The following is a 26555-nucleotide window of genomic DNA, read 5'->3' on the forward strand; positions in this document are numbered from 1 at the left end:
AGTGCTAAACCAAAAAGCAGTGCAGCTAACTTCTATAAATTAAACTAGTTGAGTGCTGTAGCGTTAGAAGTGCGTATGGGGCAGGGTGCTCGCTGCAGGGTGCAGAAGGGAGGCCCAGCAGCCTGTCCCCAAACCGTGCCGGCTACAAGGAGACGTAATACAAGGAGACACCATTCACATCTCCTGGACGTGAGGCTGGGTGCGCAGGCACCCCCAGGTCAGGCTCTGTCACGCCGCTGATTTGGCTCCCGGTCTCGGGTGTGAAAGTAACTCAGATTCACGTGGCTCGTTGGACAAAGCGCTTTTCCACCTCTGCAAGGTCACTTCCTCTGGGCCAAGGGGAAAAACTGCTGATGAGGCACAGTAAGTGAGCCTTGTGCGTGTCCGTCCCGTGCCTACCTGGGGCGGAGGAGAGGAAGTGGATGACTGCTGTTTCCTATGGTGCAACGTAGGTGGCTGGGGTAGCAGGACCGCGCTTCCTCTCCTACCACACCTTAACTTTCCTTTATAAAAATGCTGACAACAAACTGGGAGGTTCCTTTTTTATTATTTTTTTTCCCCAGCAATGAGTAAGTGGCCGTGGGGTAGTGAGGGGACGGGTACAGGGGGAGCAGGGAGCTGTGAGGGCACGGCTTTCCCTGCCTCGTGCCGCACAGACCACGGGGGATGCTCGGGGGAAGCATCTCGGCCGTCCTCACGGGGCAGGGCTTCCCAAAGGGAGCTCGCGGACCCTTTTTTAAGGGACGCTCGATGTGTTTCCCTTCAAACATTTAAACTAAGTACTAAGCACCACTGCTGTAGAAAAAACGTCGCTCTGGCTGCTTTCACAGGCCTGTTTTCCTTTCCAGAGGGGTGTGAGGCTGTGCCGTGATGCCGCTCGTGCCTCGGAGCCGGCCGCAGCCCCCTGCAGCAGGGCCGTGACACGCGGTGGATGTCCCCGCAGGGAGCCGTTGCCCTGCGGGGAGTCAGGCTCGCTTTTACATCTTCGGTCTTCCAAAAGCAGCCCTCCGAGTATTTCTGCCAGGCGTGTTTCCATCCGAGCTCACTACCTAGTGTTTTCTGTTTGAGTTTGTTCAAGCACAAATAAGGCTTTGTGCCGCTCCGCCCCCTTCCCCAGCAGCCAAACTTCATCACCAGGCTGCGAATTTCACCTCGTTTCCTCCAGGGTGTCCCGGTGCCAGGTTCAGACAGTGCCTCCCATTCACTACCCCCCTCCAGCCTGTGCGTGTATGTTTTTATGACCTGATGCAGCTCGCAGACTTCGTTGGATTTCAAATGTCGCTGGCACCCCTTTTCAAACCCCAGCTCTTGTACGCAAGTGCTGCTACACGAATGTTTTTGTATAAATCTCCAGCTCAGTTCTGTGCCGTCTGGCCAGCCAGGACAAGAGCGTCATTAAAAGGCAACTTAAAAGTAGTTCAGGCACACGCTGCTTTTTCCATGCTTCATTTCTGAGTGTTTGGCTTTTCTAGCATTGCCACTGCTGTTCTTTGCAATCTTGGATGGACCGTCCGTGTGCTTAAAATAACGTTGTGCTATCTTTGTCTCCTCATTTTCTGAAAATCAGGCCGTCCTTGTGCAGTCTGCATCACTCTCACAACCTCTGGGTCATAATTAGTGATTAGCAATTCTTCTAATCTTCTGTACAGATGGAGACCAGTTCGTTCTCAGAGACTGCAAAGAGGATAAAGCTATCAGCACTGGAAAATATTAGCTTAAATACCCTCCCACACACACACGTACACTTTTCCCTGCTAATGCTCTGCCCTCCGTTTAAACGTGCATCAACTCTGCATGCTGGGGTGGAGAGGTGGGGAGAGAGAGGGCCATCAAAATGCTGAGAATAGCCCCAATGTGCTGTTGTTTAGCCAGTGAAAGCCATCCCTGACAACCCAAGCAATGCAGATTTTAAGACTGTGGCTTCCTGGCTTGGGTTTTCCAGCTGATGTGGGAGGTGGGCTGGGTGGAGGGTACGTGATGTGCACGAGAGCACCATGGAGGTGGGTGGCTCCTGGGAGAGAGGAAGGCAAAGGGCTGGAGGGTGGGAAGAGAGAAATGGGGAGAGCAGGGAAGGGCAGCACGAGAACTGCACAGCATGAGAAGCGCGGGCTGGGCAAGCAGGGAAAGAAGAGAGATGGGAATAAAACCAAATGACTCAATGGAGATGTCAAAACTGCTCCTACTCAAAGCCGAGCACAGCTTGTGAGGAAGTGTGGGAAAACAGGTAGAGGAAAAGAGCAGAAGTGCACGAGGAGGGAACTGGGGTTGTAAAGAGACAGCAGCACAAGGGGAGCGATCTCCCCAGCAAGGTGGCAGCCCTGGGCACAGGGGTTTCTGCTGTGCCCATGTGGAGTTGCCTGGCTGGTGCCGGACTGGCCGCATCTGGTTGCCACCGTTGTTTTGGGAGAGAAAATGTGGAGAAAGCCCTCTGGGAAGCTGGCTGGGCACATGCGCTCAGCAGACGTGCAGGTCGGTGTGTTTGCTAAGCTGTAGTGAAAGTGGGTAATTCCTCCCCGACAGCGAGCAAGCTGCAGCTGCTCACCAACGGAGCTGGGGCGTGCGCCCTGGGATGCTCGCGTCCTCCGGCTGCTGCAACCTCCTCCTCGCACTCTATTTCTTTTCTAGATGAGAAGAAAAGTTAGCTTAAAAAATATCTGTGGCCCACAGCTGAATTACACACCCAGATGTGCGTTTGTATAAGCTCCCTGATCCTCCGAGGAGCTCTGCCCTTCCCCTCTGTCAGCTATTCCTGTCCCTGGTGGTGCTCCAGCAGGGCAGAAGTTGGCACCACCCAGGTAACCTTCACGTCATTTCTCTAAGGAAAAATGACTCACGCTCTATTTTCCGTCTTATTTTGTGGCTTTGGATTCTGTGTTTTGGAGATAAACACAAGCTTGTTGCTCTGAAATACTTTTCCCAAACTGTCTCAGTTGCCACCCCGTAGTTTGCCGGTGCTGTCTGGAGCAGCCGGCTGGACCTGAACTGGCACCTTTGGTCCTGTGGGGCCAGCTCATGATTTTTTCATGAAACTTGTGATATTGAGAGCTCTTGGGAAACTCTTGGAGTCATGAAACCACATGAGAATAATACACAAAGTAAATGTGAAGGAAAAAAGAGTCCTTGTTTGCAGCAATGTAGAAGTGGGTATTTGATCAAAGCCGGTTCCTCTGTTAAGGAGGACAAGAAGCCTCCAGATGTCCAACTTAATTTCCTGTTATAATTCAATTTCTCATTTCTAGATTATAAATATTTGGGTGGAAAAGTCTTCATACTTTGTCCTTCCTGTACAAAGTGGTTGCTCAGTCGTTGGGATCACAGCTCTCTGAAGGAGAGCATCCAGCTCAAGGCAACGAGTCCTCGCTCCCAGCGGGAGCTTGTTGCGGTGCGTGTCCAGAGCTCCTGCCTGCTCTGTGCTGAAATGCCGATCAATAACACTGAACTGTGTTTGTAAAGGAGGAACAGCCTCTTGTTTTCTATTTTGAAGTAAACGCACATGTAAATTTGAGATCTGATGTCTCTGGTGTGCCTGGCTGGGGGTTACAGGTTGCGTGCTGTAGAGGAGCTGCGTCCTGGATTTCTTTGTGTGCGTTTCTTTGGGGTTTCTACTTTGTGGGTTTGTTGTGTTTTTGTTTGTTTGTTTGTTTGTTTTGGTTTGTTTTCAATGAAAGCAGTCGTAGAAAGCAGTCTGAGTTGGTTCTGCAGTACCTGTGCTCTTTGACTCGCTCGTTGTTGCTGTGTCAGATACCCGGAGGTGTGGGAGGTCTGGGAGGCTGAAGTGCCAGAGCGGGGCTGGACGTGCTCCAAGCACAACCCCATGTGCTGCAGGCAGAAAGCAGCCCTGCAAAGGGGACAGCAGGTAGGTAAACTGTTCCTGTGCCTCCACCAGCGCAAACTGCGCCCCTGGAGACCAGCCCTGGCAGCAGAACAAAATCAGCCGGCTGGCCAAGGGTGTCACCTTGGTGTCTACGCTCCTCCCGAGGGGCACCCTGGAAGGGATCCCGGGAAGTGCCGTGCGATGCCGTGCCTGGGGTGTCTGCAGCGGGGGGCGAGGAAGAAATGAGAGCACCGAGTTTGCTGCCTCTGCTGCGTGTTACTTTACCTGGCCTCAGGAATATAATCTGCTGAAACTTGTTGAGCTGGAAAGGTGGTCCTGAAACCATAGCTCCGTTTGTGAGCAACTTCTGGTGAAAGGGGCTGAGCTCCTCTGCCCCGAGGTGGGCACCGCGTGTCATGCCCGCGGCCCATAACTGCTTTTTGACTTTCGTTTTATAATAAAGGGGTTAATATTACAAAGAAAAAAAATGGTTGTAGTGCTTTCCCTGCTCGCCCCCACCCCCTGGTTTTAACAATCGCATTTCAACCTCTTGTGTCCCCTGACTCACGCTGGTAGGGCTTTTGTTTCTGAATCTGTAATCAAAGCAACAAATGCTAAGGTCACTTCCTTGAGATTATATGGTAACGGAAGAAGTCCGGGATCGTGTCTCCCTTCTTCCTCAGCTTGAATGTACAGAAAATACAAAGGCTGAGTGCACGCTTGTTGTTGGGGACTTCTCAGGTTTCTCCAGTCCTTTTAAACCCAGCAGGGTGTGTGGCTTGGAGGTAAGAGGCTGTATTTTAATTTCTGATGCTTAGCAATAGCAAATAACTTTTTTTTTTATCGTTGTTGCATTGTCTGCTGACTTAAAAAATAATACAGAGCTTGGGAACTGTGCTTGCAAGAGAGAAGGCAGCCAGAAAAGAGCACAGAGCAATGTGAGTTTGCTTTCAGCAACCTTTTTGCTTGCTCTTTTTAATTCTGATAGATGAGTCCATAACAATTTCTGTGCCTCTCTCTGCGCTCCGCTGGGGAGGTAGGGGGCTGTTAGTTTATTCTCGGCATTTACAGCTGCTTTTTCCTGCTTTTGTTGTTCGCGTTGTCCTGGCTGCTTTAGGAAAGTGCTAAATCCAGGCTGTATTCTGGTAGCTCTGCAGCACTGGAAAAGCAGGTCTGTAATTTCTGCTTACAGAAAAAAAACGTGTTTTCAGATATTACCCTTACAGGCTGCTCTGAGATACGATTTACACTGAACAGAGCACAAATTCATAAGTCACCAGAAAAGGCAGTCAGTGCCTGGCACAGTAGCTCCTTTCAGCTGGTAATTATTAAATGTCCCATCAGTAAGGCTCCCACCCTTCCCCCCCAAAAAAACCTGCCGAGGTTGGCACTGGGGATGCAGAAACGCACATGGAGCTCGTCAGCGGCTGTTGAGGAAGAGCCTCTGATGAGAAGAGCTTGCTCTGCCTTAGCACCAAGCCTGGAGCAGTCCTGGGCTGCCCGAACACTCGGGGTGCTTGGTGGGGTGCTTGGCACGGAGCTGGCCCTGCCCGGCTCCTCTCCACCACGCAACCGATGCTCAGTGTTTTGGTTTATTCCAAACAACCGACGCTTTCAGGCTTTTCTTGTTTTATGTGCTTGCTCTTTGAATTTTTATTAAGCTCACAGAAGTTACAGGTGGCTCAGAGGTTCAGACGGACTTGTGATATAGCCCTTATTTGTATTTTTCTTTGCCTCCTGCTTACCTCACGTCTGGCGGCCGGGTTTCCTGAGGGGCCCCTGCCAAGCACGGGAGCAGCTGGAAAAGTCCAGGGAGAGGAAGGGGGAGGAAAGGGCCGGGGTGGAGGATGGAGCGGGGCGGGCTGGAGGGTGAACGGGGTGTGAGGACCCCGATGGGGAAGGGATGCCCGGTGCCCTAGGGGTGGTGGTGGAGAAGCAAGGAGTGCAGCCCAGCACCGCGCTGGCTCCGGGAGCCTTCTGCAGGTGCCACCAGGAAAGCTCTGCTCGCTCGGGATCTTTTTTCCCCTTCTTTCCCAGGAGAGTGCACGGGAACAAAACATCTCCACGGGCTCGTGCGTGGTAACGACCCGATGGCAGCGGCGCTGAGCGAGATAAGCTCGCCCCTAGCAGACACCGGTTCGTTGGCCGAGTTCTGCCAAGGAAAGCAGATGTTGGATGAAGTATTTCATTGACTTGATGTTTATGGCAGATTTGTGCTGATTGCTTCCTATTAATTTTCCTGATTTTTTAGGACTAGCTGTAGAGTTTTGAGGCCTGTGTATAAGTTTCCTGTTTGCTCTTTTCTTCTTGTTCTTATTTTAGATCCTGTGCAAATCGGCAAATGATCGGTAAAATATAGATAAGTGGAAGAGTCCCTTAAATGTGCCGTGCCCTGCAAGGAGAAATGAAATAAATAGGAAAAGGAGGCTTGTAGGGAGAGCGTGTTGGCGCTTGGCCCCGAAAGCCGCAGTCTCCTGCGGTGGGGGAGAGCACATGGGCTGTTGCTCTGCCAGACTCCGTAAGCCCCACCAGCTGAGCCAGTAACATGAAAGTCAGTTGATGCTCTGCAGGAGCCAATTTTGTCTTCATATCTTCAGTTCACGGGGCTATTTTAGGAAGGTGCCATGCAACCCAGAGAGCCTTTAGGCTCCGGTTCCAGGCAGTGTGTTTTATCTCTAACTCTCTGCCAAACTTCACGTAGAGCCAACATTTCCTTGGAGAGCATCATCAAAGGGGCATTTGTACCAGCTTGCACTGAAGTGAGTAACCTCCAGCCTGTCTGGTCTTAAAACATGATTCGGGTGCGCAGCGTGTTCCAAGGCCAGCCTTCAGCAGGTCTCCGTCCCTGCTCAGCTCCCCACTGGGACAAGGAGCACAGGGAGGTCTGCAGCCCGTGGAGAGGATGGAGGCAGCACTGGAGCCATGCTGGCAGCATGGGATGTGTCCTGAGGTGTCTTGCTTGCAGCACGAAGGGTGAAAGACGTGGCCAGCCACCTCAGTGTGTTGCCAGCTACTTAACGTTAAGCAGATCCTGGCTTCTGTTAAGGTTAATAGCAAGATAACAAATGATTTAAGGCAAAATGCTGGCCCTGTTAAAGTTAACACCAAAGTTCAGCGCCTGCCCTGGAGCCAGGACTTCAGCCAAAGGCCTCGTTATGGCCTGGAGACGGGACAGGGGAGGTGGCGTGTCTGGAGGTGCGTGCTGCTCCCCGCATGGCTGCGGAAACTGCGCCCTTCAAAGGGATCAGGCTGGGAGGAGACCTGCGTGTTCAGCCCCAAACCCTGCCTGGTTAGAGGGGCAGCAGCGAGGCAGGGTGTGTGTCACTTCCCAGACCCACACCTCAGGGTGCTTTTCCACCCCTACCCACACCCATGGCCTGCAGAAAGGCCGGCGAGAGGCACGTGTCCAGGCATTTTGGGAGACCTCTCTGGATCCTTTACAAAGTTTCCATAGGAATGCTGGTATAAAACCAAACTCTTGTTTGTTATTTCTCTGTTTTTTCCTGAAAGCTTCGTGTGAACCTGAGCGCTGGACCACGGTAAGGTTTTGCTTTCCCAGTGAACACCCTAGGAAACTCTGAGGTCATTTATAAAGCATTACAACTTACAACTTCTTCCCTGCTTTCCCCCTCAGCAGCGCACAGGCCCCTTCCTTCCAGAGGGACAGCCCTTTGCTTTTATTTTCCTGGGATGTGCCTGGCTAGGGCAGCTCTATATGGCAATACATTCGTGCATCTTATTTCCTACTTTTCCCAGGCAGTGTGTGTCTGCAGCCCAGACATAAGCCGGCTGTATCCGAGTCAGAGAAGCAATGCTGATTTAAGGCAGCTGAGGATCTGCTCAAAAATGCCTTCATGGCTGAAGGAGAGGAAAAAAAGCACAAAAAAAAACCCTAAATCCTGATGAAAACCTGAGGTCAGCGTAGGGGCTTCAATAGCAAGCTTTGAAATCTGTTACAGCCTTAAGAGTTACAGAAGAAAGATTTGGCAAAAATTCCTGTACAGGAAATTACTGGCATGGCGTTATAGCTGGCTAACTGCAGCTCAGGTAGGGATTTGGGGACGAAATCCTCTAAGTGCGGGGCTTGTTCTTGTCTGGGCTCACGCACCTGTGAAGCAGTGCTGCTGCATCCGGCACCAGTAAAAAAAAAAGTGGTGGGGATTTTGGGGGCCCCCATGCCCCCAACCTGGGGGAGGTTGGGTCTGTGTGCTGAAGGGGTGGCATCTCGTGAGTCGAGGGGAAATAGTTCTTGCTTTTTGCTATCCCGTAAGATTTCCTTTAGTTCCTGGACCGCTTGAGCTGCTCTGAAGGCCGTGCCTGTTCCAGGAATGAGGGATCCAGTTTTTGCAAGCTGTGCTCTAACACACCGGTGTGATTTCTTGGAGAACCGATGCTGAAGCCTTTGTGTGCAGGACGATTGTTGGGTGGAAACGGCCCCCTCTTCTCATCTGTGGATCAGCAGTGGGGTTTTCTTTACATATAAATTCATAGCATTTCTCTATTCGCTCAGGCAGCAAAGTTTAATTCCATGTGGCTGCCCTGTGAGGAGCTTACAGCTCTGTGCAGCGCGGAGCAAAGCCCTGCTGTCTGTCACACCCGGGTATTTTCCAGGTGCTCAGTGACAGCCCTGCCCGAGCACGGGGATTTATCATGAGGAAGGGAAGAGGGGTTTAAGTCCTGCTTCAGGAGCTGGTATTCTGTCAGTTTTTTTTTTTTTTTTGGCCTAAGGGTTTTTTTTTTGGAGATTTCCTGTTTACACCATAATTACTTTTTTCTTATTTTTGTTTCTGAGTGTGATGACACAGATGAATGTCTAAAAATGTTGGAAGTAACAACTGGCTTCAGCTACGGAGGATGTTACTGCTGAAGAGAAGTAGCGTAAATATCCTGAGTGTTTTTTTTCCCCAAATAAACATTCAGGCTCAGGATATTACAGTGAATTGGTTTAAGTAGCCAAGACATAGGCTTTTTCTCTCTGCCTTACTTTTTTTTTCCCTTTTTAAAGGACTGACATCTCGGAAAATCTTGCTTCCATGACTTTACTTGGAGAATTTGTCTTAGTTTTTGTCACAAGTGCGGTGGAGGAAAAAATGTGTTTTTCTTCTTTTTACTGAATGCTGTTCAGTGAACAGTATTAAAGTAATATAAACCTAAAAATGCAAAACAAAACATTTTCCTCTCACTTTGTAAGAACAACTGGCTAGATGAAATCTTTCTGAATATTTTAACCCATTGCTCCTGAGACCCTTAGATCTGGAATAAACCATAGATCCTGAGAATTGTTTCTTCTCTTTCGTTATATTCATTTAAATAAATCAGCTTTTTGGTGGAAGCCCAGTGCTACTATCTGCCTCTATGTTAGGGGGGGCTGCAGAATTGCAGTAATACTCATGCAGTAATACTGCATCAGACAGGGTTTTTATTCTCCTTCCCATTCCATTCCTTTCCTTTCCTTTTTTTTTTTTTTTTTTTTTTTTTCAGTTTTATGTTGCTTACTTGGGTGACTTTAGGAAACAATAAGAATCCAGCAGCCCCGTATCTCAGGATGGTTTTGCCATTACATCGGCAAAAACAATGTTTGCGTTCCATCGCTCTGCTAATTTCCTATTGAGGATGAGATGGTACGGGGATGCTTAATGAATGTTATGCTGCTTCTTTCTGTACTACATAATAGCTTAAATATTAGCAGCCTTTTAAAAATAACTTCTAAAAAGACTAACGTGGGTGCTTGTTGCAAAAATATAACAAAATTGTTCATTTGCCCAGACAATGCAAAATCAATGAGAATAAGCTGAAAACACAGATGTGAGTCTATATATATCTCAAGAGTGCTTGTGCTGCCCCTTAACTGAGCCAGACAGCTGGGCTCATCTCATGATTGATTGGTCCAGCTAAATAGAAAATCAATTATATTGTTCAGATTAGCGAGGCGCTCTGAATTAAAGATGAAAACGTGTCTGTGAGGGGCTTCCAGGGCACTGGGTCTCGGGCAAGGAGGAGCCCTGCACCCGGAGAGCTGGGGACCAGGTACAGGCTCCTCCAGAGCCCAAGGGAGCTGGCCAGGCAGACGGACGTGCTGCAGAGAAATAAATCACACCCGTGTCACTGGGGGAGTTAAAAACAAGTCCTTCGGTTCCAGGAGCTCAGGGTGTCTGTTTGCTGAGCTGAAGGCACCCTTCCAGAGCTAAAATCCTTCACATCCTGTGATACTATGGTGGCGTGATGCTTCTTATGAAGCTCCCCAGTTTTTCTTCAGGCTCCAGGAGAGGACCAGACCACTGATACCTGTGTCTGTGCTGTGCTTCTGAGCTGGTCTCGCAGCTGCAATAGCCTCCTGAAGCTTTCTGTTCTGCCCCCCGTATGAACAAAGCTCGGAAAATGTGTGAGGGGGGAGCTGCCTCTTGGAAGCGACCTCTCACGCGGGTGAGATTCCTCATGCAGGATGGGTTTGTGTTGCTCCCTGATGGTGGCTGGGAGTGATTTGTTTCCAGTTGTGGCTGTAAGTACAGAGTAAGCAGGAGAAGTGCACTTTGCCCCATTGGGAATGGGGTGGGGATTTTTGGAGCAAGCTCTTGCACATCTGCGGGAACCATGGTTGCTAAAGCCTTGGGACTGCAAGAGGCGCCTGAGGGTTGATGTTTGGCCTTCCCTAGTTAACCCTGCTTAAGATTTGAAGCCTGCAAGCAAAGCTGGCGGTCACCCCACCAGATCTGTGCTCCTCGACAGGGCTCTGGTGCGATGTGGGGAGTGCCCACGTTGTGCTGCTCTGATGCTCTGCCTTGTCGCCCTGGTGAAGACACCTTAGCAGGCACCCAGCCGTCAGGTGTGCTGACCTGGACAAATAAAACTATTTGAGAGCGTCCAAAGGAGGGCTACGAAGATGGTGAGGTGTCTGGAGGGCAAGGCATGTGGGAGTGCTGAGGTCCCTGGGTTTTGTTTGGCCCAGAGCAGAGCAGGCCGAGGGGAGGCCTCATGGCGGCCTGCAGCTCCCTCACGAGGGGAGCGGAGGGGCAGGCGCTGAGCTCTGCTCTCTGGGGACAGCGACAGGGCCCGAGGGAACGGCATGGAGCTGGGACAGGGGAGGGTCAGGCTGGGGGTTAGGGAAAGGTTCTGCACCCAGAGGTGGTCGGGCACTGGGACAGGCTGCCCAGGGACGTGGTCATGGCACAGAGCTGTGAGTTCGAGGCGTTTGGGCACCGCTCTCAGACATGGTCTGGTTTTTGGGTGGTCCTGTGCAGAGCCAGGAGTTGGACTGATGATCCTTGTGGGTCCCTTCCAACTCAGGATGTTCCTTGATTCTGTGATTTAGCTTTCCAGCAGTCTGGGAAGCAGCTGTGTGAGTTCTTTTAAGATGAGATTCCCGGAGTCCCAGGTATTAAACATTAGTCACTGATTCAGGAGATTTCAGGAGTTGGATTAGTTGGAGGTTTTTCATGTTTTTTTAATTGGCTGCTGGAAGAAAATTAGGGCTTGTTTTTACATGCAGACTACCACGATGACTTTGAATACTACGTACTATTTTGTTTTAAAACTGGTCCCGTGGTAAGCGTGTGATTTTGCGTTACAAATACGATGTGGGCCACTGCTAAAAGGGGCTTCACTTTCCTCTAGAGCTCCCTGCTCTCTCCTCTCCTTTGCCTTGGAGCTAGCAGCAACATGGGTCGGTTCAGCTTGCTGATCCACTGGAAAACTGATTTAGGTGGTGGTTTTCCATTGAGAAAAGCATCTGCAGTGGGGAGAGCTGGGGTGCCCCCTCCAGCAGGCTTCCCCACAGAGGGAAAGTGTAGAAGCGGCTGCCATGGGGGAGCTCGAGCACCCTCTGAGCAGAGTTGTGAATATTCAGCCCTTCTGAAAATCAGACTCTTAAGCTGTGTCCTTACATTTACTCATCAATAAAACCAGGGATAATTATATCTTGCGTATCGTCAGGGGCGTTGTGAGGTTTAATTACTTTTAAGGTACATTGTGATCACCTTGGGTGGCTGAATAGGAGGAGCACAGGTTGTGGCTGGTATTTCTTTTATGTTTTAATCTCGCCAGCAACCTTCCTCTCCCCTCAGCATAAGGCTTTGTGTATGTGTTTGCTATAATAGAAACCTTTTTTCACTTAACAATAGACAACTGAGGCAATTAAAACAGTCAGAAGTGATTAATGTGATTTCGCTGGGTAAAAAGCTAAAGCAGCTAGCAGTTAAATAATGGCAACCCTTTTGCAATCTCAGAGCAACAGATGGGGAATGATTTAAAAACACTATTGGATCTGACACTTCACAACAGGGGCAGATTGGTAACAGTATGTCAGAGCCAGAAACGTGCACCACCTTGAAGGGTGCGCTGATGAAATGATTAACTGATGGTAGCGTGCGGCTCCTTTATGCACGTGCAGTGGCAAACCTGCAGCTCTAGGTAACAAATGGACCCGTGATGGGATCGTAATGGATTGAAGGGCATCAGACAGCGTGTGCAGCAAGCGGATAAATCGCATGGAGCACACACGGGGAGCCAGCATGGGGACGCTGCAATTTTGTTTCCAAACCCCGGAGGAGGAAGCTGGGAGTGTTCCCTTGCAGCGATGCAGCCGTGGTTCATATTGGACTGTCGCTGGTGTCTCCGTGGTGGTGCAGCCTCTGGTCTGCACCCCTGCATGCACACGCTGCCTGAGGTCACTCTTCATCTGGCCCTCCTGTGTGAATTCACACTGACAGCAGAACAAGAAAGTCAAAGAGAAATATTTTCTCCATTTAGACTTGCTCTGTTAATGGTCCTTTTACGAGTATTGCTGTTTTGGTGAGCAATGCGATGTTATCTGTAAATATATCCCTATTTTTTAGTAATGTCTGTTGGGGGATATGTCTGTAGGGATATGTCTATCCCTATTTTTTTAGTAATTTTTTAGTAAGGAGCACCTGTGGTACTGACACCAGTAAACTCTCTCAATTTCCCCACACAAGACGAAGCTGTGCCTGCAGACGTTCATCTCCAGTCTTTTTGTAGTGCTGCTCGGGAAGAGGCTCCCTCATGGGTTTTGCTCAAAATGAGCTCAATTAGTTCAAACAATAAACCTTTGTTAATTCAGCCTTCTTATGGTTGAGAGGGGCTGGCTGGTTACAGCAGAGGCTGCGTGCTGCAGCCCTTGCTGCATGCAGCAGCGCATTGAAATGGGCCAGTGCCGGGGAGAGGGGAAATCTCTTCAATTGTACTGGAATTGGGTGAGGGAAGGCTTTATTTTCATTGATTTTTAAGTCTTTACAAGTTTTGGGTGTGCAGCAGCCTGGGGCTGGCTCCTGCAGCAGAGCTCTGTCCTCGTCACCATCACAGAGAAGGAACCGCTGCGTCTTGCTGCCTAATCCCCTGGGGAGCCCCTGTGTGAGCAATCCTCAGCCTCTGCTCAGAGCTCAGGATTTACAGTCTGCGAGGAGCTGGTGCTGTCAGGAACACGAGTCACTCCGAGGCTGTGAGAAGAAATACAAAAGCCAGGTTTCCTCTAGCAGCTCTCACCCCCGGCGCCATGCAGCTGGTCCTTTGCCTGCACTGGCCGGAGCCCATAATTAGAACAGAGTTTGAATAATGTAAAAGCCTTTGTGGAAATGTATTATATTTCAAAGGGTAGATATTAAAAGGGCATAATAATGTGCAGCTATTTCTGAATTCTCCTGTGAAGAGGAGAGAGATGTTGATTGCAATGGATAAATGTGACACAAAGTGGGAACCAAAGCAGTCCAGACATAACAGCAGGGGCTGCACATCTCGTCCTGTTCTTAATGCAGTTCAAGCATCTCTCTTGACCTGTACACGCACGTATGGAAGCATCCTTTGGAAGCAGCAGCTTCTAATTCTCATGAGAAGTTATCTAAGGGAGAGCAATAATGTGCCAGTGGAGACTCCATTGAATTTGGAGACCAGGTCCTGGTCAGCAGGTCCCGGTCAGCAGACCAAATTCAGACTGACCGACCCATCTGCAGGGTTGGATGGATGGAGGTTTCTTCAGTCCTTGGTCATCTCCAGTTGTCACCGGAGCAGAAAGTCCTCACAGAAGGTCGCTGAGCTCCGGCACGGCGTTGGTTCGCTGATCAGCGCTGATTACAGGCTCGTCGTGTGCTGTCCTAGCCTCACGTGGCCCTGCGCAAAGCAGTGAAGTCACAGATCCTCGTGGTCCTGACGGTGCTGTGTTGCTGTCTTTGCAGATGACAGAGGGCCGGCACTGCCAGGTGCATCTCCTCGATGACAGGAACTTGGAGCTGCTGGTTCAGGTAAAGACCCCTCTGGTTCGGGCACTGGTAGCGCGACCAGGCCCTGGGCAGACCAATTTTTATTCTGCTCTAATTATTCTGCTCTGACAGTGCCCCATGTAACTGTGCCACTGCGGGGAGCTGGGAGTGTCACCGAAACGGTGACCATCAGTGAAGTCTTAAGCCATGCAGAAGTTCCACTGAAAAAGTTGTGTTGGGGCCCTGAAGTCCCACCAGTTTGGTTGTTAAAGTGGAGATTTAAGCTGCTAAGTCACCCAGACCTCTATAAATGCTTTGTCACCTTCCTCAGTGTGCTCCTAATTTGTCCTTTAATTGGTTAAAAATAATGTGTTTTTTTTGCACTAGTGGCCAGACTTCCCTGCCTTTTTTTTTGGGAGTGCCACTCAGGGCTGAGCTGTAAGTGTTATTTGAAGAAAGACGTCGCATCTCTTACTAGATCTAGCAACTAATAGAAGTGGAATTAATGGGCATGCTTTCAACATGCTGTCTGCAGTTGTGTCAGTGTTTGCAGAGATTATTTAAATGAAAGGTCTGAACTGAAATGAATAAAATGGTCTTGAATCTTTCAACAGCCCAAGCTTTTGTCTCGCGAGTTACTGGATCTAGTGGCCTCGCACTTCAACCTGAAAGAAAAGGAATATTTCGGGATAACTTTTATAGATGATACGTAAGTATGCTAATTCATTTTAAAGAGCTGTGGTTTATTGCAAAGTGAAGCCTATCCCAGACACTGTGGCAGCTCAGTGTGATGGAAAATAACTTTCTGAAGAAAGATTTTCCTCCCTTTTTCTTGCGCTGTGATGAAAGAGGAAGGTACCAAACAGAAAAATATTTGGAAAATATCTTGCTGGCATAAAATGGAAAATTCGTGTAAAATCCCTTCCTGACACTTTCACTTTTCACGTTCATCTTACGAGATGAAAAAACTGATTCAGAAATAATTTCCCATGTGAACACCCCCAACTCCCCCACTCTGCACTTTTAATAATAACAAAAAGGATTTGGATTTATTTTCGAAACAAATAGCTTGTATTGCTTTCCACGTTAGTCTCAATGTATTATCAATGAGTTGTTTGAACCCAAGTGTCCTTAACTGTGAAATATGAAGGTAGGCTTCCTGTAAAAAACCTTTCCTTTTGCTTGCCTATTGCTTTCAGATATCCAACCTATTCTGCAGACTGCCAAAAAGAGCTGCAAAAGCAGCAGATGTTTTAAATGCCCAGCCCTCCCTTCCTGAGCCGTGCTGCCGCGGTGTGAGCGCCGCACTCCCTGACAGCTTCCGTGGTGGCTGCCTGGGGTGGGCACGGTGCTGCAGCCAGAAACCTGCTTCTGCTGCCGGAGCCAGCTGGGTTGATGGAAATCTCAGCCGTTGTTTAGACGGATCTCTCAGAATTGCCCTGAAATGCTTTCCCAGGTGTGCGGGGTGCGGCCCAGCAGGGTGTCAGCTCCCCAAGGGCTGGTGTCTTCAGCGGTGTTACCTGACGGCTCCCTTTTGCATGGGAGCAAAACCACGTAAGATAGAGGGAGAAACAGAGTTGTGCATAAATACAGCCCCTAAATAAACCTTTTCTCGTCCGACGAGAATAATACCAGTCCCTGTTGCTCTCTCTGCTGCCACTTTTACGGTGTTTTTGATGGGAGCCTCTACCTACAGACCACGCTGAGCTGAGGTTGGGGCCACCCTGAAGCACTGGCTGCTGGCGCTTACAGGGGTGGTAGCAGCCACTCGCCTCTGGACCCCCTACTGTGGCAGTATGTTATTAAGTTGCTCTCATCTTGAGTATTTTTGCCACATCCTTGTCCTTTCAGCTGAAGACACCTTCTTCCAGCTCTCCTATAAATGCCTTCAGACCACTTGCTGTTCACACGTGGCTTTTTCGAGAGCAGCCACAAAGTTCTGCTGGAGGTTTTTGGTTGCTGGCGCTCCCTCGCGGCGAGCTCCCTTAAAGTGCTGCTCGTGGATTAGCTAAGAGCTGTTGGCTTCCCCGAAACCACCCGTGGGACTCCAGAGGCTCCCTTGGGTGGTGCGCAGGGCTGGGGCTGGGTGCTTGGAATGAGCGTGTGGCCTCTGGAGGGCACCCATGCTCCGTGGCTGGGTGGACCCAACACTTTGGGGCAGCAGCAAGCTCTTGGGCCGCCCTGAGGCCTCAGGGTCATGAGGGAAGTTACTGGGGCTTGGGGGATTTATTTTTTTTTATTAATCTTTAAAAATATATATTTTTTTATTTTGCTTGTTTTCAATTTTTTTTTTTCCAAGTTGAAGAGGCCAGTTTTGGAGGCATGCAAACTGCCACCCTTTGCTACAGATCAGGTCCCCCTGCTACGCACGAGACGTCAATGGAAGCCGCCCCATTTATAGCACAGAAGGGTCCGCTTCTTTTTTTTTCTGGATGCCACGCTATGGCTTTTGTGCTACAACTGAAAATACAACTGTAAAGAGTGTTTTGTAATGTTCACAAGTGAATTATGTCAACATCTGAAGTTAGGGAAAGAGGAAAGAATTTGAAGTGTTTGCCTGCTTCGGAGCTGAATTTTGCACTTTTTTAAAGTAGTGCTTGGAGTAAACATGTGTACTGGAAAGACCACATTTCCACATTTCCCTGCCTGGTTGTAACCATCCCCTCAATCTGTTTCTGCAGAGGTCAGAGCGTCTGGCTGCAGCTGGACCACAGAGTCCTGGATCATGACTTGCCCAAGAAACCAGGTCCAGCAACTTTGTATTTTGCTGTTAGGTGAGTAATTGTTTCCACAGCGAAAACAGTACCCACTTGGTTCACTTATCTCCAGCGGTTTTTGTTTAAAGGAATGGATTACTGTTATAGGAAATAAATGTCAAACCGATACGTTATTTTTAAAGGGTGACTAAGTCCTAGGTAAGTGCTGCTTTCTTTTGTGTTCAGCTATGAAATCAGGTAGTTTGGAACCTGCTACTTTTTAAACTGTTACCAGCCCATTGTTCCTTGCTTTTTGTTTGTTTAAATGGCCCCCCCTTTTTAATCTTTTTTTTTTTTTTGTCTGACCTGTCTTTAATAGTGCTAAATTTTGATGCAGTTTGTTTAAACAATCACACTTTTTCATGTTCTTATGTTTACTTAAGGTTTGTCAGTACTTGAAAGGGATTGCTGATGGCTTCTTTGCTCACACAGCTTCAGCCAGTCCCCAGGAGAGAATAAAATCCCTGGCAAAGGGATGATTTTGGCCAAAGTAATTGCATTACTTTAGGGCTTTCGCTGGCAAAGCTCTGCTGGTTAGGATGTGTTTTTTTCGGGCCTGTAACAGACAGAGCTGTGCTGGCAGAAAAGACCAAGCGTCATATTCTTAATGTTGTTGGAGTTTATATTTTTGTTTTCCTTAGTCTGTGAGGAAAATGAGAGCAGACTGACCTCATTCACTTTTCGTATCAAGATTTATGCCTTGTGTGCTTAATTGCCTGAAGCACTTCCAAAGCAGAGCCTGTTGTGCAGTTTGGTCAGTTGGCACCATTGCCCTGCCACGTCCTCTGCACTCTAGACACAGAGAGAACGGTTCCAACAAGTGGCACTTTGTTTTTGTTGAATATGTGCTTATTTGTGATGGAGTTCAGAGCTTTTCTTCCTCCCCCCTTCCTTACTTTTAACAGAAAGGGGGAGAAAAAAAAAAAAACACCACATTTAAAAAGGGTTGTTGGGCTTTTCAAAGTATTTGCTGTTTGAAGACCTACGGGGCTAAAATATATGACTGGACATGGTCCTTTCTGTGCCTCCTACCCACTGGGGGCTGCCATGACTTCACACCTGAGCTGTCACCTCCTGGCAGTTCTGTGGCTGGAGTTGATGTCGTTGCCTTGTGACGTCCATTTTTGTCCTCTCCATTGCAAGATGTTCCTCTGCAGGGCACGGTGGGGAGAGACCTGGGCAAGAGTTGATGTGTGAAGAGCGGGCTTGGGAAGATCAACTTGTAAACCTAATTTTAAGCCTAACTGCTCCAGGGTCATGAGATCCAAAAGAAGCAATTAGGGGTCAAGGAAGAGGGCAGTGAGCAGGAAGCCTGTGCAGAGCAGGAGGAAGATACAGAAAGAATTAGCAATGTAAAAACTACCTTATGGTTAAAAAATAGATATTCCAGCAGAAACGCCGCTTCAAAATGTGCAGCACTGTGTTTTGTCACCTCTTTGCATAAGTGACTCCAGGCCTTTGCTCAGTGGCACAGGCCTTGGGTGGTTGGCTCAGGCGCTTATCTCGTGTGAGCACATTTGCCTCGTCATAGTCTATTCTTTAGTCAAACTCCCATGAGAGCAGCTGAAGTGCACAGTTGGAGGCTGCGATGGAGAAGCACAGCGGGGATGGGAGGGACAGGCAGTGAGGAGGTGATGGGCAGCGAGCACCAGCACGCGTCTGGTAAGACGTAACAGTAAGCTATGTCCGGTGGTCTTGGTTGAAAGAAACTGCAGGTGCAAAGCAGGCCGCTAGCTGAGGAAAATTCCCTTTTCAGCAGGGTTGAGGGAGGCTTAGCAGGTTAAGGAAGGTGCTTGCCTCCAAGCGCTGGTCTGGCAGCACATCGGGCAAGGACCAGCAGAGGGTGGCCAGAGCAGGAGGCTGCAAGGAGCCTCAGGAGCACGGTGGGGCTGTGCAAGGGGTCGTCTCTGAGCGTGGCAGGCTGCGTGGTCTGCATTAGCCCTCCTGGCCTCCCGTATCAAAGGCTGGAAGCTGAGAAGCCTTGCTGGGGTCTGTGCTGCTGGGGCGGTGGTGGTTGCCCCGGCTCTTTGGCTGAAAAAAGAAGTGTACCTGCTTCTAGTATCATGTGGGAGAGTCTGGATCCAATCTGTCATGAGCTGGCTGTTGATAATGAAGCACAGGCATTCTGCTTTTAAATCCTAAAAGGATTTAAAAAAAAGCTAAAGGAGGATTGACAGGACAATGTTCCCACAAATTTGTCTCTTTAAACCGACTTGGCAGTTCTGTGCTCCTCAAATTAGAGCCGTGTTTTCTCTGCATCTCAGTGTGTCTCAGCGCCGCTTGGTTTAGTTTGATGCCCTGAGTGAGTCAGAGGTGTGCAGACAAGTTGTGCGTGGCTTGCAGAGTGCCAGCTGCGTGCATCATGTTTGGCGTAGCTGTGTAACAAATCAGGACACATCCGCCAACCTTGGCTGGGCCAGAGTAACCAGTAATGGAACTGCTTTATTTGGTAGTGCCTCTGCATCACGTCGCTTGTTTGTGTGCGGGCTGTATACCATAAATCTGTTCTGGTGGCAAGTTTTGCTCAAATGTCGGAGGCCGGTGGGTTGCAGTGGGATCAGCTACTGCTTTGTGGGGTGCTGGCTTTCCATTGCTAGGTGGTTTGCTTAGGATGTTGCCTGGGTGAAGAAATAGAGAAGAGTAGCAAGCTCTGGGCTTCCAGGTATGCTTGTACCCCAGGTATAGGTTGTACCCTAACAGCTCCTGGGGGTCATCGCCAGGTTGATGTGCCTGACGGGCTGCAGCCAGCCCCGAAGCTTTCCTCGTGGGCTGTTTGCTTGCCCCTTGGGGCAATGCTAAAGGTGATGCTGGGTGAGCCCCTGTGGGGCCGCCACTGACCTCTCTCCTCCAGCACAGCATGAGGCTGTTTCCCCAACCCGTAACACACAGCTGTAAGTTACCTTTTCCATTTCTGTGGTTTTGTCTGCATAGGAAGACTGGGGTTTGCTGCTTTAAACCTCGACAGGATTTGCAGATGAGATTAGAAGTCATCAGCTATCTGTGATGCATTGAACAAAAGGAGTTTTTTGTTCCCTTCATGCTGTTGACCCACAATTTTCTGCCTGTTCCCTCCTAATAGGCAGGAAATGAAGTGCAGTAGCTTGTAGTTCCTCTGTACCTTTTTATTGCTGGAGAACATAATGCTGAGGAAATCAAATGATTTGGGAGGAAGATGAAACCTATTCAAGAAAGTAACTTTGCTCTTTTTTTTTTTTTTTGTCAGGTTCTACATTGAAAGCATTTCCTTTCTCAAGGACAAAACGACGGTAGAGCTGTTCTTCCTGAACGCCAAGTCCTGTGTGCACAAGGTAAGGCTCAGCATCCTTTGGAGCTCCTTGTGCATCCCCCTTTTATTGCTCCCCACACCACTTGGATGGTTCTGCAGACTTGCTGAGAGCGACATCCTATTTCTAGATCTTACTGACATTAAAATCTCAGCATGCTTTCTCTCCTCCTCCACTTAAACACTGATGCTTCAAGCAAATGGATGAGGATAATGATGGCTTCTTGGTCGTGTTTTCACAACCCTGCTGTGTGCTCACCACACCGAAATGTCTCAAATGCTTGAAAGCTTTTAAGTTGTTTGAAATCCGGGTTGTAGCTTTGCAGGTAGGCTCTGTCTCAGAGTGACATATCCCTCTACATGCTGCGTAGTAAATGTTTAAGGAGGAAAGTGAGGAAGATCCTATGCTCTGGTTCCTAGTTTCGTGATTTCATACCTTAATTGCTGATCGTGCTTAAGTTAGTCCAAGGGTCACTCTGTTCTTACAACCTTTTCTTGGAAAACAATCATTTAGTGTTACGTTGAAGCTCAGCATAGCAGGCCAAAGTTTTCACCTTTAATACGTTTCTTATTTTAGAGAACTCTCATTCTGTATCCAATGTTCATTATTTTATGGTAGGATCAGAAAGCTTACACAAAAAGCAGTTAATGGCGACGTTGTGACTGTGGTTTGTGCAGGAATTGCTTTCTGGAAGAGTGGAGGAAACTTGCACCTTTTCACAAAATATTCAAGTTTTAAAGAATGTTTGAAAAACTTGGGGCCTCACTAGTTACGTTTCATTAAAAGCAAATCTCCATTTGGCATATTTGCCATTTTAAATGTAGGGTCTTGGCAACCTGTAACGATCCTTCCAGGGAATACTGGAGCAGTTAAGACAGAAAACAAATTTTGGAATTGGAAAATGGGACCGGTTTTAGTCCTGGTATGGGGAAAATACCCCCGCCCCAAGAAGCAGTCTGCTATTGAAATAAATACTAGGTGCACATCAAAACATTTGGGTACAAGTGTATGCTTTTATGTAGATGCATAAAGCATAAGAGAAAGAAAAGTAGAAAGGGAAGCAAGAAAAACGCCCTCACTGATCATAGACATAAATATGTCATCAAGCCAATAGAGAGTCACTTCTGGCCCAGATAAATATTATTATTCGAACAGCATAACTTCGTATTATTGAGATGAAGTGTTGATAGTTGTGAAGCGCTGATCACGCGCAGAGTGCTGCAATAAGCAGGCTGCATCACCCAGTCCAGTTTGGTGCTTCGGGAGCCGGGAGGTTTGAATGAAGGCTGCGTTATTTTCCCCCGTTGCTCTCCAGGTGCGTGCTCTAACTGGCAGCAGCACAAGTGCCAGCTGTCCCCAGCAGCGTGCCTCCCTGCCAGGTGCTTCCGCTGAGGCTTTGGGCAGGGACGGCTTCAGAGGTGGTGACTGCGTGTGCCCTGTCCCTGCCGTTTCCTCTGGTGGGAAGGGGATGAGACCCCTTGCTGCTGCCCACCTCCCCTCCGCCTCGGGACGTGCTCTGTGAAACTGCAGCTGATGCGAGGTGCTGCAGCCCTGAGCTCAGAGAGTTTCCTCTCCTGCACTGCACGAGCTCCAGATGGGAGCCCTTCTCCCCCTGCACACCCAACGCTGCAGTGCCAGAGCTCTTCCTATTGCTGTTGGGCTGCTGATTCCTTGCCGCTGTGCTCGGCATGTCGTGTCAGCTTGTGCCATTGTGGTCCTTGCGTGCCAGCAGCGCTCTGCCTGACACCTCAGCTTATGTGGAACGTGTTACACCAAGATGGCCAACATGCGCTACGCGCAGGGAGGGATGTGTAGCAATGGGAGCGCAGGTGGGTGGGAACGTGGGTAGGACTCAACCTGTTTATTTAAAGTTTATTTACTTTCAAGATGTTTGCTTGGTTCGGTGGCTTTTAACCTTCAAATTAGTTCTTTTTCAACTGTTTTTTTACCCCACACAGTAAACTTAAGGTCACTCTAGAGTTCAAGCGGTGTGATGTGCACATGGGACGGATTCCTGTGCTTAAGCCCAGGGGATCCAGCCAAAAGGAGGCACAAAGCACCCCGACTGCAGTGTGTGTGCTGGTGCGGTGCTGCAGCCGCCCTGGTCCGTGCTGCGGGGCGCAGCATCAGCTCCGTGCATGCACATCCCTCGCTCCAGTGATGCAAGTGGCTGAAGCTCACTAATGATGGCGAGGAATGTTCCCTGGCACTTCTCAGTCGTTAATCCAGCTTGGGCAGTTTAGACCTGCCCCAGCTTCGCTTTTTTTTTCTCCTTGATGCCTTTACAGAGTGAGGAAACCCCAATGCACCAAAAAGTAGCAACCATTGCCCAGCCCATGTGCTCTGGTGTGCTCCTCAATGCACAGGGGTGTGCTGGAGAGTGCAGCACCAGGGCTGTATCCTAGCCTGGATCTTTGCTTGAAACCTCTGCTCTGTGTGGGTCGGGAATGTGCTGGAAGGAGAGGTGCTGCAATACCGGGGTGTGAGAAGGCCTGCAGTAATAAGATTGCTTAAAAGCCCATCATGTTTTTTTACCTTCACAAAGCCACTTCCAAAGTCTTTGCAGGGGGCACAACATGTGGAAGAGCCCAAATTCGGGGTGGTGCCGAGGCCTGATGCTTGAAGTATTTTGCATTGATGCTCTGCTGAAGTCCGTCAGCGCTGGCGTGTGCTCACAGCTTGTGATGACAACACCCAAGTGTGTAGGTACAGGGATTTCCAGAGCTTACATGCTTTAAAGGAAAACCATGCTTTTCTGAGCAGAAGATGAGATGTCGGTGTTGCCCTGCCTGCAAGAAGCCGCGTGTCAGCGCTGCTGCCCGCTGCAGGACGAGCTGCAAGAGCCAGCCCGAGGCTGAGGCAAATACAGGTGGTGTGTTGGTGACACCTTGTGCTAACTCCTCCTCTGGAGGTGATTTTATCCGTGGCTGACGAGGTTTAGAGGCTGCATCGTGAATTTATCTGCAGTGCTCTTAGAGATCTATGGGCAGTCCTGTGTGAGATCCTGTGAGCTGCTGTGTCTCATCAAAGAGTGTGGTCTTCCCCTTATGAAGTCCAACCTTGCTGGGTCCAGGCTGCTGGGCAGCGTGTGTTGACTGCTTTGCCCCACATTACTCCAGAGAGGTTTTGCTCTGGGATGAATGAAAATTCAGGAACAAGTAATATAGTTTATTATATATTACTAATTGTGCTAATATATTTTACAGAATTTATTATATTCTATACAATGGAATAAAAAGCTGAATTCAAGTTTTGAAGCTGACGAAGGCTGACTTAGTGCTCTTCAGTGAACAGCCGTTCTCTTGTTCTTCACCTTTCACCTCCAGATTCCTGCAATCCTTTTCGCTCCTTTCTGCAAGTTGGCTACCACATTTCCCTAACAAGGGTTTGAAGAATCTGGGGCTTGCACATTTCGCAAATTCCGTAGTCATTTTGGCAAGGGAGAGACAACACAGACAATAAAATCTCTGCTGCCAAAAGTATATTTCTTTCTGCTCCTCACCCACTCACCCACCTCCGTGCTCTTCTGTCAGAGCTCCTTTGTGCCTCTGGCCTCTGCTGCCCTGTGCCAGGCTGGTGCATCCTGTACAACCCATCTTGTTCTCTGCCTGTTCCCTCTGCCTTGCCCTCATCCCCCGCAAGCAGCTGGGCAGCCAAGGAGACCCGTTTGCCCCAGGCGTTGAGGGTTGGGGCTCTTTTCTCTTTCTTTTGTAGATCATGTTTTACCAGTGCTGGAGTTCTGCACCCGGAGCAAAGAGAAGTGCCGCGGCGCTGAGCTGCGAAGTTCCCCCACACGTGCTCCCATCTCAACCCACCTCTGCGTTGGCACGGCACTCTCCTTCTGGTGCCTGTCGCACGGTGTAATGCAACACTGCTTTACACACCTGGAAAATAAACTTCCTCTGTTGGATTTGCCAACACACTCCAGATTTGCTGGCCTTGCCCTCCCCGTGTCTCACCGCTTACGAACCTGAGCGCAACACTCGCCGTTCCGCTCGTGAGAGCGCCCGGTGTTTCCTCATCGCTGGTGCGTGCACACATCTTGGCCTCCAGCCTGTGCAACGAGTGCTGCCAGCTCTCTCGCCCTGCCCTCCTTTCATGTCGAGCTGCCCATTTCTTCCCTGCTCCACTGCAGTCCTGTGGCCATCGCGGTCCTGTGTGGCCGGGCCAGCTGGCTGGCTCCTGCGCTCCAGCGTCCGCGCTCTTTGGGTTGGAGCTTGCAGAAGCCATGTCTGCTGCCAGGAACGCCACGGGCCGCTGAGCACGAGCTGGGAGCTGCTGAAGCTTTCATCTCCAGGGCTACAGGAGGGCCTCTCTGACTTAGTTATAAGCTTGGTTATCCACGTGTGTTTGGGAAACTGCAGTGAGGGTGCCTTCTGTTCATCCAGGCTCTGTTTTCTTCCATGCCTCTCTTTTTTCAAGGCTTTGAGAACCGCTGCCTGAAAACCTTCAGTGGTGACAACCCCAATTCACAGGCTTGCCTTCCTGTCACTGAATTGAAGAAGCTGGGTTTAGATTTATAGTGATCTCTGAAATCTTCTGTGCAGCTGGAATTTAAACAGGGAAAGTCCAGTGCTTGGTTTCAGGTGAAGCTGGTATCAGAAGTGATGTTTGCGCAGGGACAGGAGAGCTTTGTAACACGTTTGGTATGTTACTGCACAGGGCCCTGACCGTGGCTGGGACGCTTTTAAAGGAAGTGGGTAGGAGCCGGTCAAGCACATGTTGATGATAAATTTGGAAAGATAAATTTGTCTTTTCTTTCAAAACAGCCAAGTTTGGAAAACTAACACCCTACTTGGCTAGCGAAGCACTGTCAAGTTTATTGTGCATTAGAGCTAACCTCCTTATAGCTCCGCAGCCATACGGTTGACTCTTTGCCAGTCCTTAAAATATGTTCTGTAAACTAAGAGCTTGGTCAGGTTGGCTGTGTTCCCCTTTTCCTCTCTGTATTTGTGTGCTGGGGGATTTATTTATTTAATTTCCCGTTCGTTTGAAGGACTTGCAAGAGTTGCTTTAAAGAAGAAAGAAGAAGTTAAAGGAAATGAAAGTTTTCGGTGGAGTCTGTAACCGTGATAGCTTCATGAGCAGCGATGCTTGTGAGCACTTGGCAGCCAGAAGACCAGTGCTTACCAAGAGGAGCTGTTGAAACAGACCCCTGGTGTGAGCATAAAGGCTGGCTGGCTTCCAGCTCGCGGAGAACAGAGTGGCTGTATATTAGAGAGCTCTCGAAAGTTTTATAGCAGATATTTCCTAATTCTCCCCCATCTCGAGGGACCAGGGAGCGTTCCCATGCAGCCTGTAACACGGTATAGCCCGATCCTAGCCAACCCTATTAAAATACGCTGTCTGTTGCCTGGGTTTGTCATCCTGCTCCTGAAGATGGCCCACGTGAAGCCCAGGACCAGCTGCCCTTCTCTTCTCCACCTTGGGGGCTGTTGCCGTTTGCTCCCACGGGTGCTGGGGGCCGCCTCCATGCCCTGAGCCCCTGGTGGTGTGTGAGCAGAGGAGAGGGATGGAGCACAGCTGTGCCTGTGAACATAATGCGACAGACTGTCCTTGTCTTTTGGCAGGAGGCAGGACCCCAAGCTGATAGGAACTGGTAGATCTCCCCAGGAGCCCCGTACTCATCACTACCCCGTGAGACCTCCCACTGGGCCGCACTGGTGGCTTGGGGAGGTCTTGGCCACGGTGTGAGTGCAGTCAAGGGACTCCACAGCGCCTCTGCGAGCAGCTGAGGTTGGTCTGAGGCTGCCTGCTGTAAGTGGTGATGGTGCCCCAGCCTTGTTCAGGCTCTCGATGGGGAGGTGGAGCTGTGTCTCAGGTGTAACTGGGCCGGCCCGTTGCACATGAGGATTTAGTTGGTTGTCAGCCGAAGCTTCATACCTCGCATCTCTCGGCATAGTCGCCTCCTTCTGAGCCTAACTGCCGGCATTAACTGCGATGGAGAGGTCTGCACCTTTGATCTTCTGGCCACGGGTGAAGATGCTGTGCCACCTCAGCCTGTTCTGGTGTTTGGGTGCTGGGTATCTCGCCGTGGCGTGGCAGCAGGAAAGCGAAAGCCTGTGATTACCTGGCAAGAATCACCAGGCTTAATATATACCCTGGCTCACGGGGAAGACTTTGTACGTTCTTCCCCTGTTCTTTGCTTTTACTTTTACGTTGTATTCATGCAGGGAAGAAAAAAAAAAGAAAAAAAAGCAGCGGTAGATGACTGGGGCCCTGTTGTGCCGAACTGCATCGAGAAGTCTCAGCGTTACCCCTAGACAGTGTCGCTGTCCCCAGGGCTTCATGTGAGCGTTGGCTAAGGTACAAAGCACAGGCAGAGGGGATGGGATGAGGATGGCTGGCAAACACAGCGAAATAAAGGGTGTAACAGAAACCTGAAGCTTTCACTCACTGCGAGGTGATACCAGGCAGCAGTGACAGATTTTTTTTTGGCTGGAGCGGCCTGAGCCGCCGAGCTTGGCAGTTCCTGCAGGAAAGAGCTGCAGCA

General features: G+C 49.5%; 1 protein-coding gene across 8 annotated transcripts in view; it reads left to right on the forward strand.

The window, feature by feature from the left end:
* The window catches only part of FRMD4B (FERM domain containing 4B), a 113800-nt gene that overhangs the window by 41756 nt on the left and 45489 nt on the right, over positions 1–26555 (forward strand). For 7 of the 8 annotated variants that reach the window (XM_067003399.1, XM_067003400.1, XM_067003402.1 and 4 more), the window contains exons 2-5: positions 13999–14064; positions 14637–14731; positions 16704–16796; positions 20002–20086. In XM_067003399.1, the coding sequence (XP_066859500.1) occupies positions 13999–14064; positions 14637–14731; positions 16704–16796; positions 20002–20086 (339 nt within the window). Of the gene's footprint in view, positions 1–4437; positions 4600–13998; positions 14065–14636; positions 14732–16703; positions 16797–20001; positions 20087–26555 lie in introns of those variants that run through there. The other variant, XM_048073044.2, reaches the window with a different exon arrangement.

Source organism: Anser cygnoides, chromosome 10, assembly GCF_040182565.1.
Source record: "Anser cygnoides isolate HZ-2024a breed goose chromosome 10, Taihu_goose_T2T_genome, whole genome shotgun sequence".
In the NCBI taxonomy this organism is placed as follows: domain Eukaryota; kingdom Metazoa; phylum Chordata; class Aves; order Anseriformes; family Anatidae; genus Anser; species Anser cygnoides.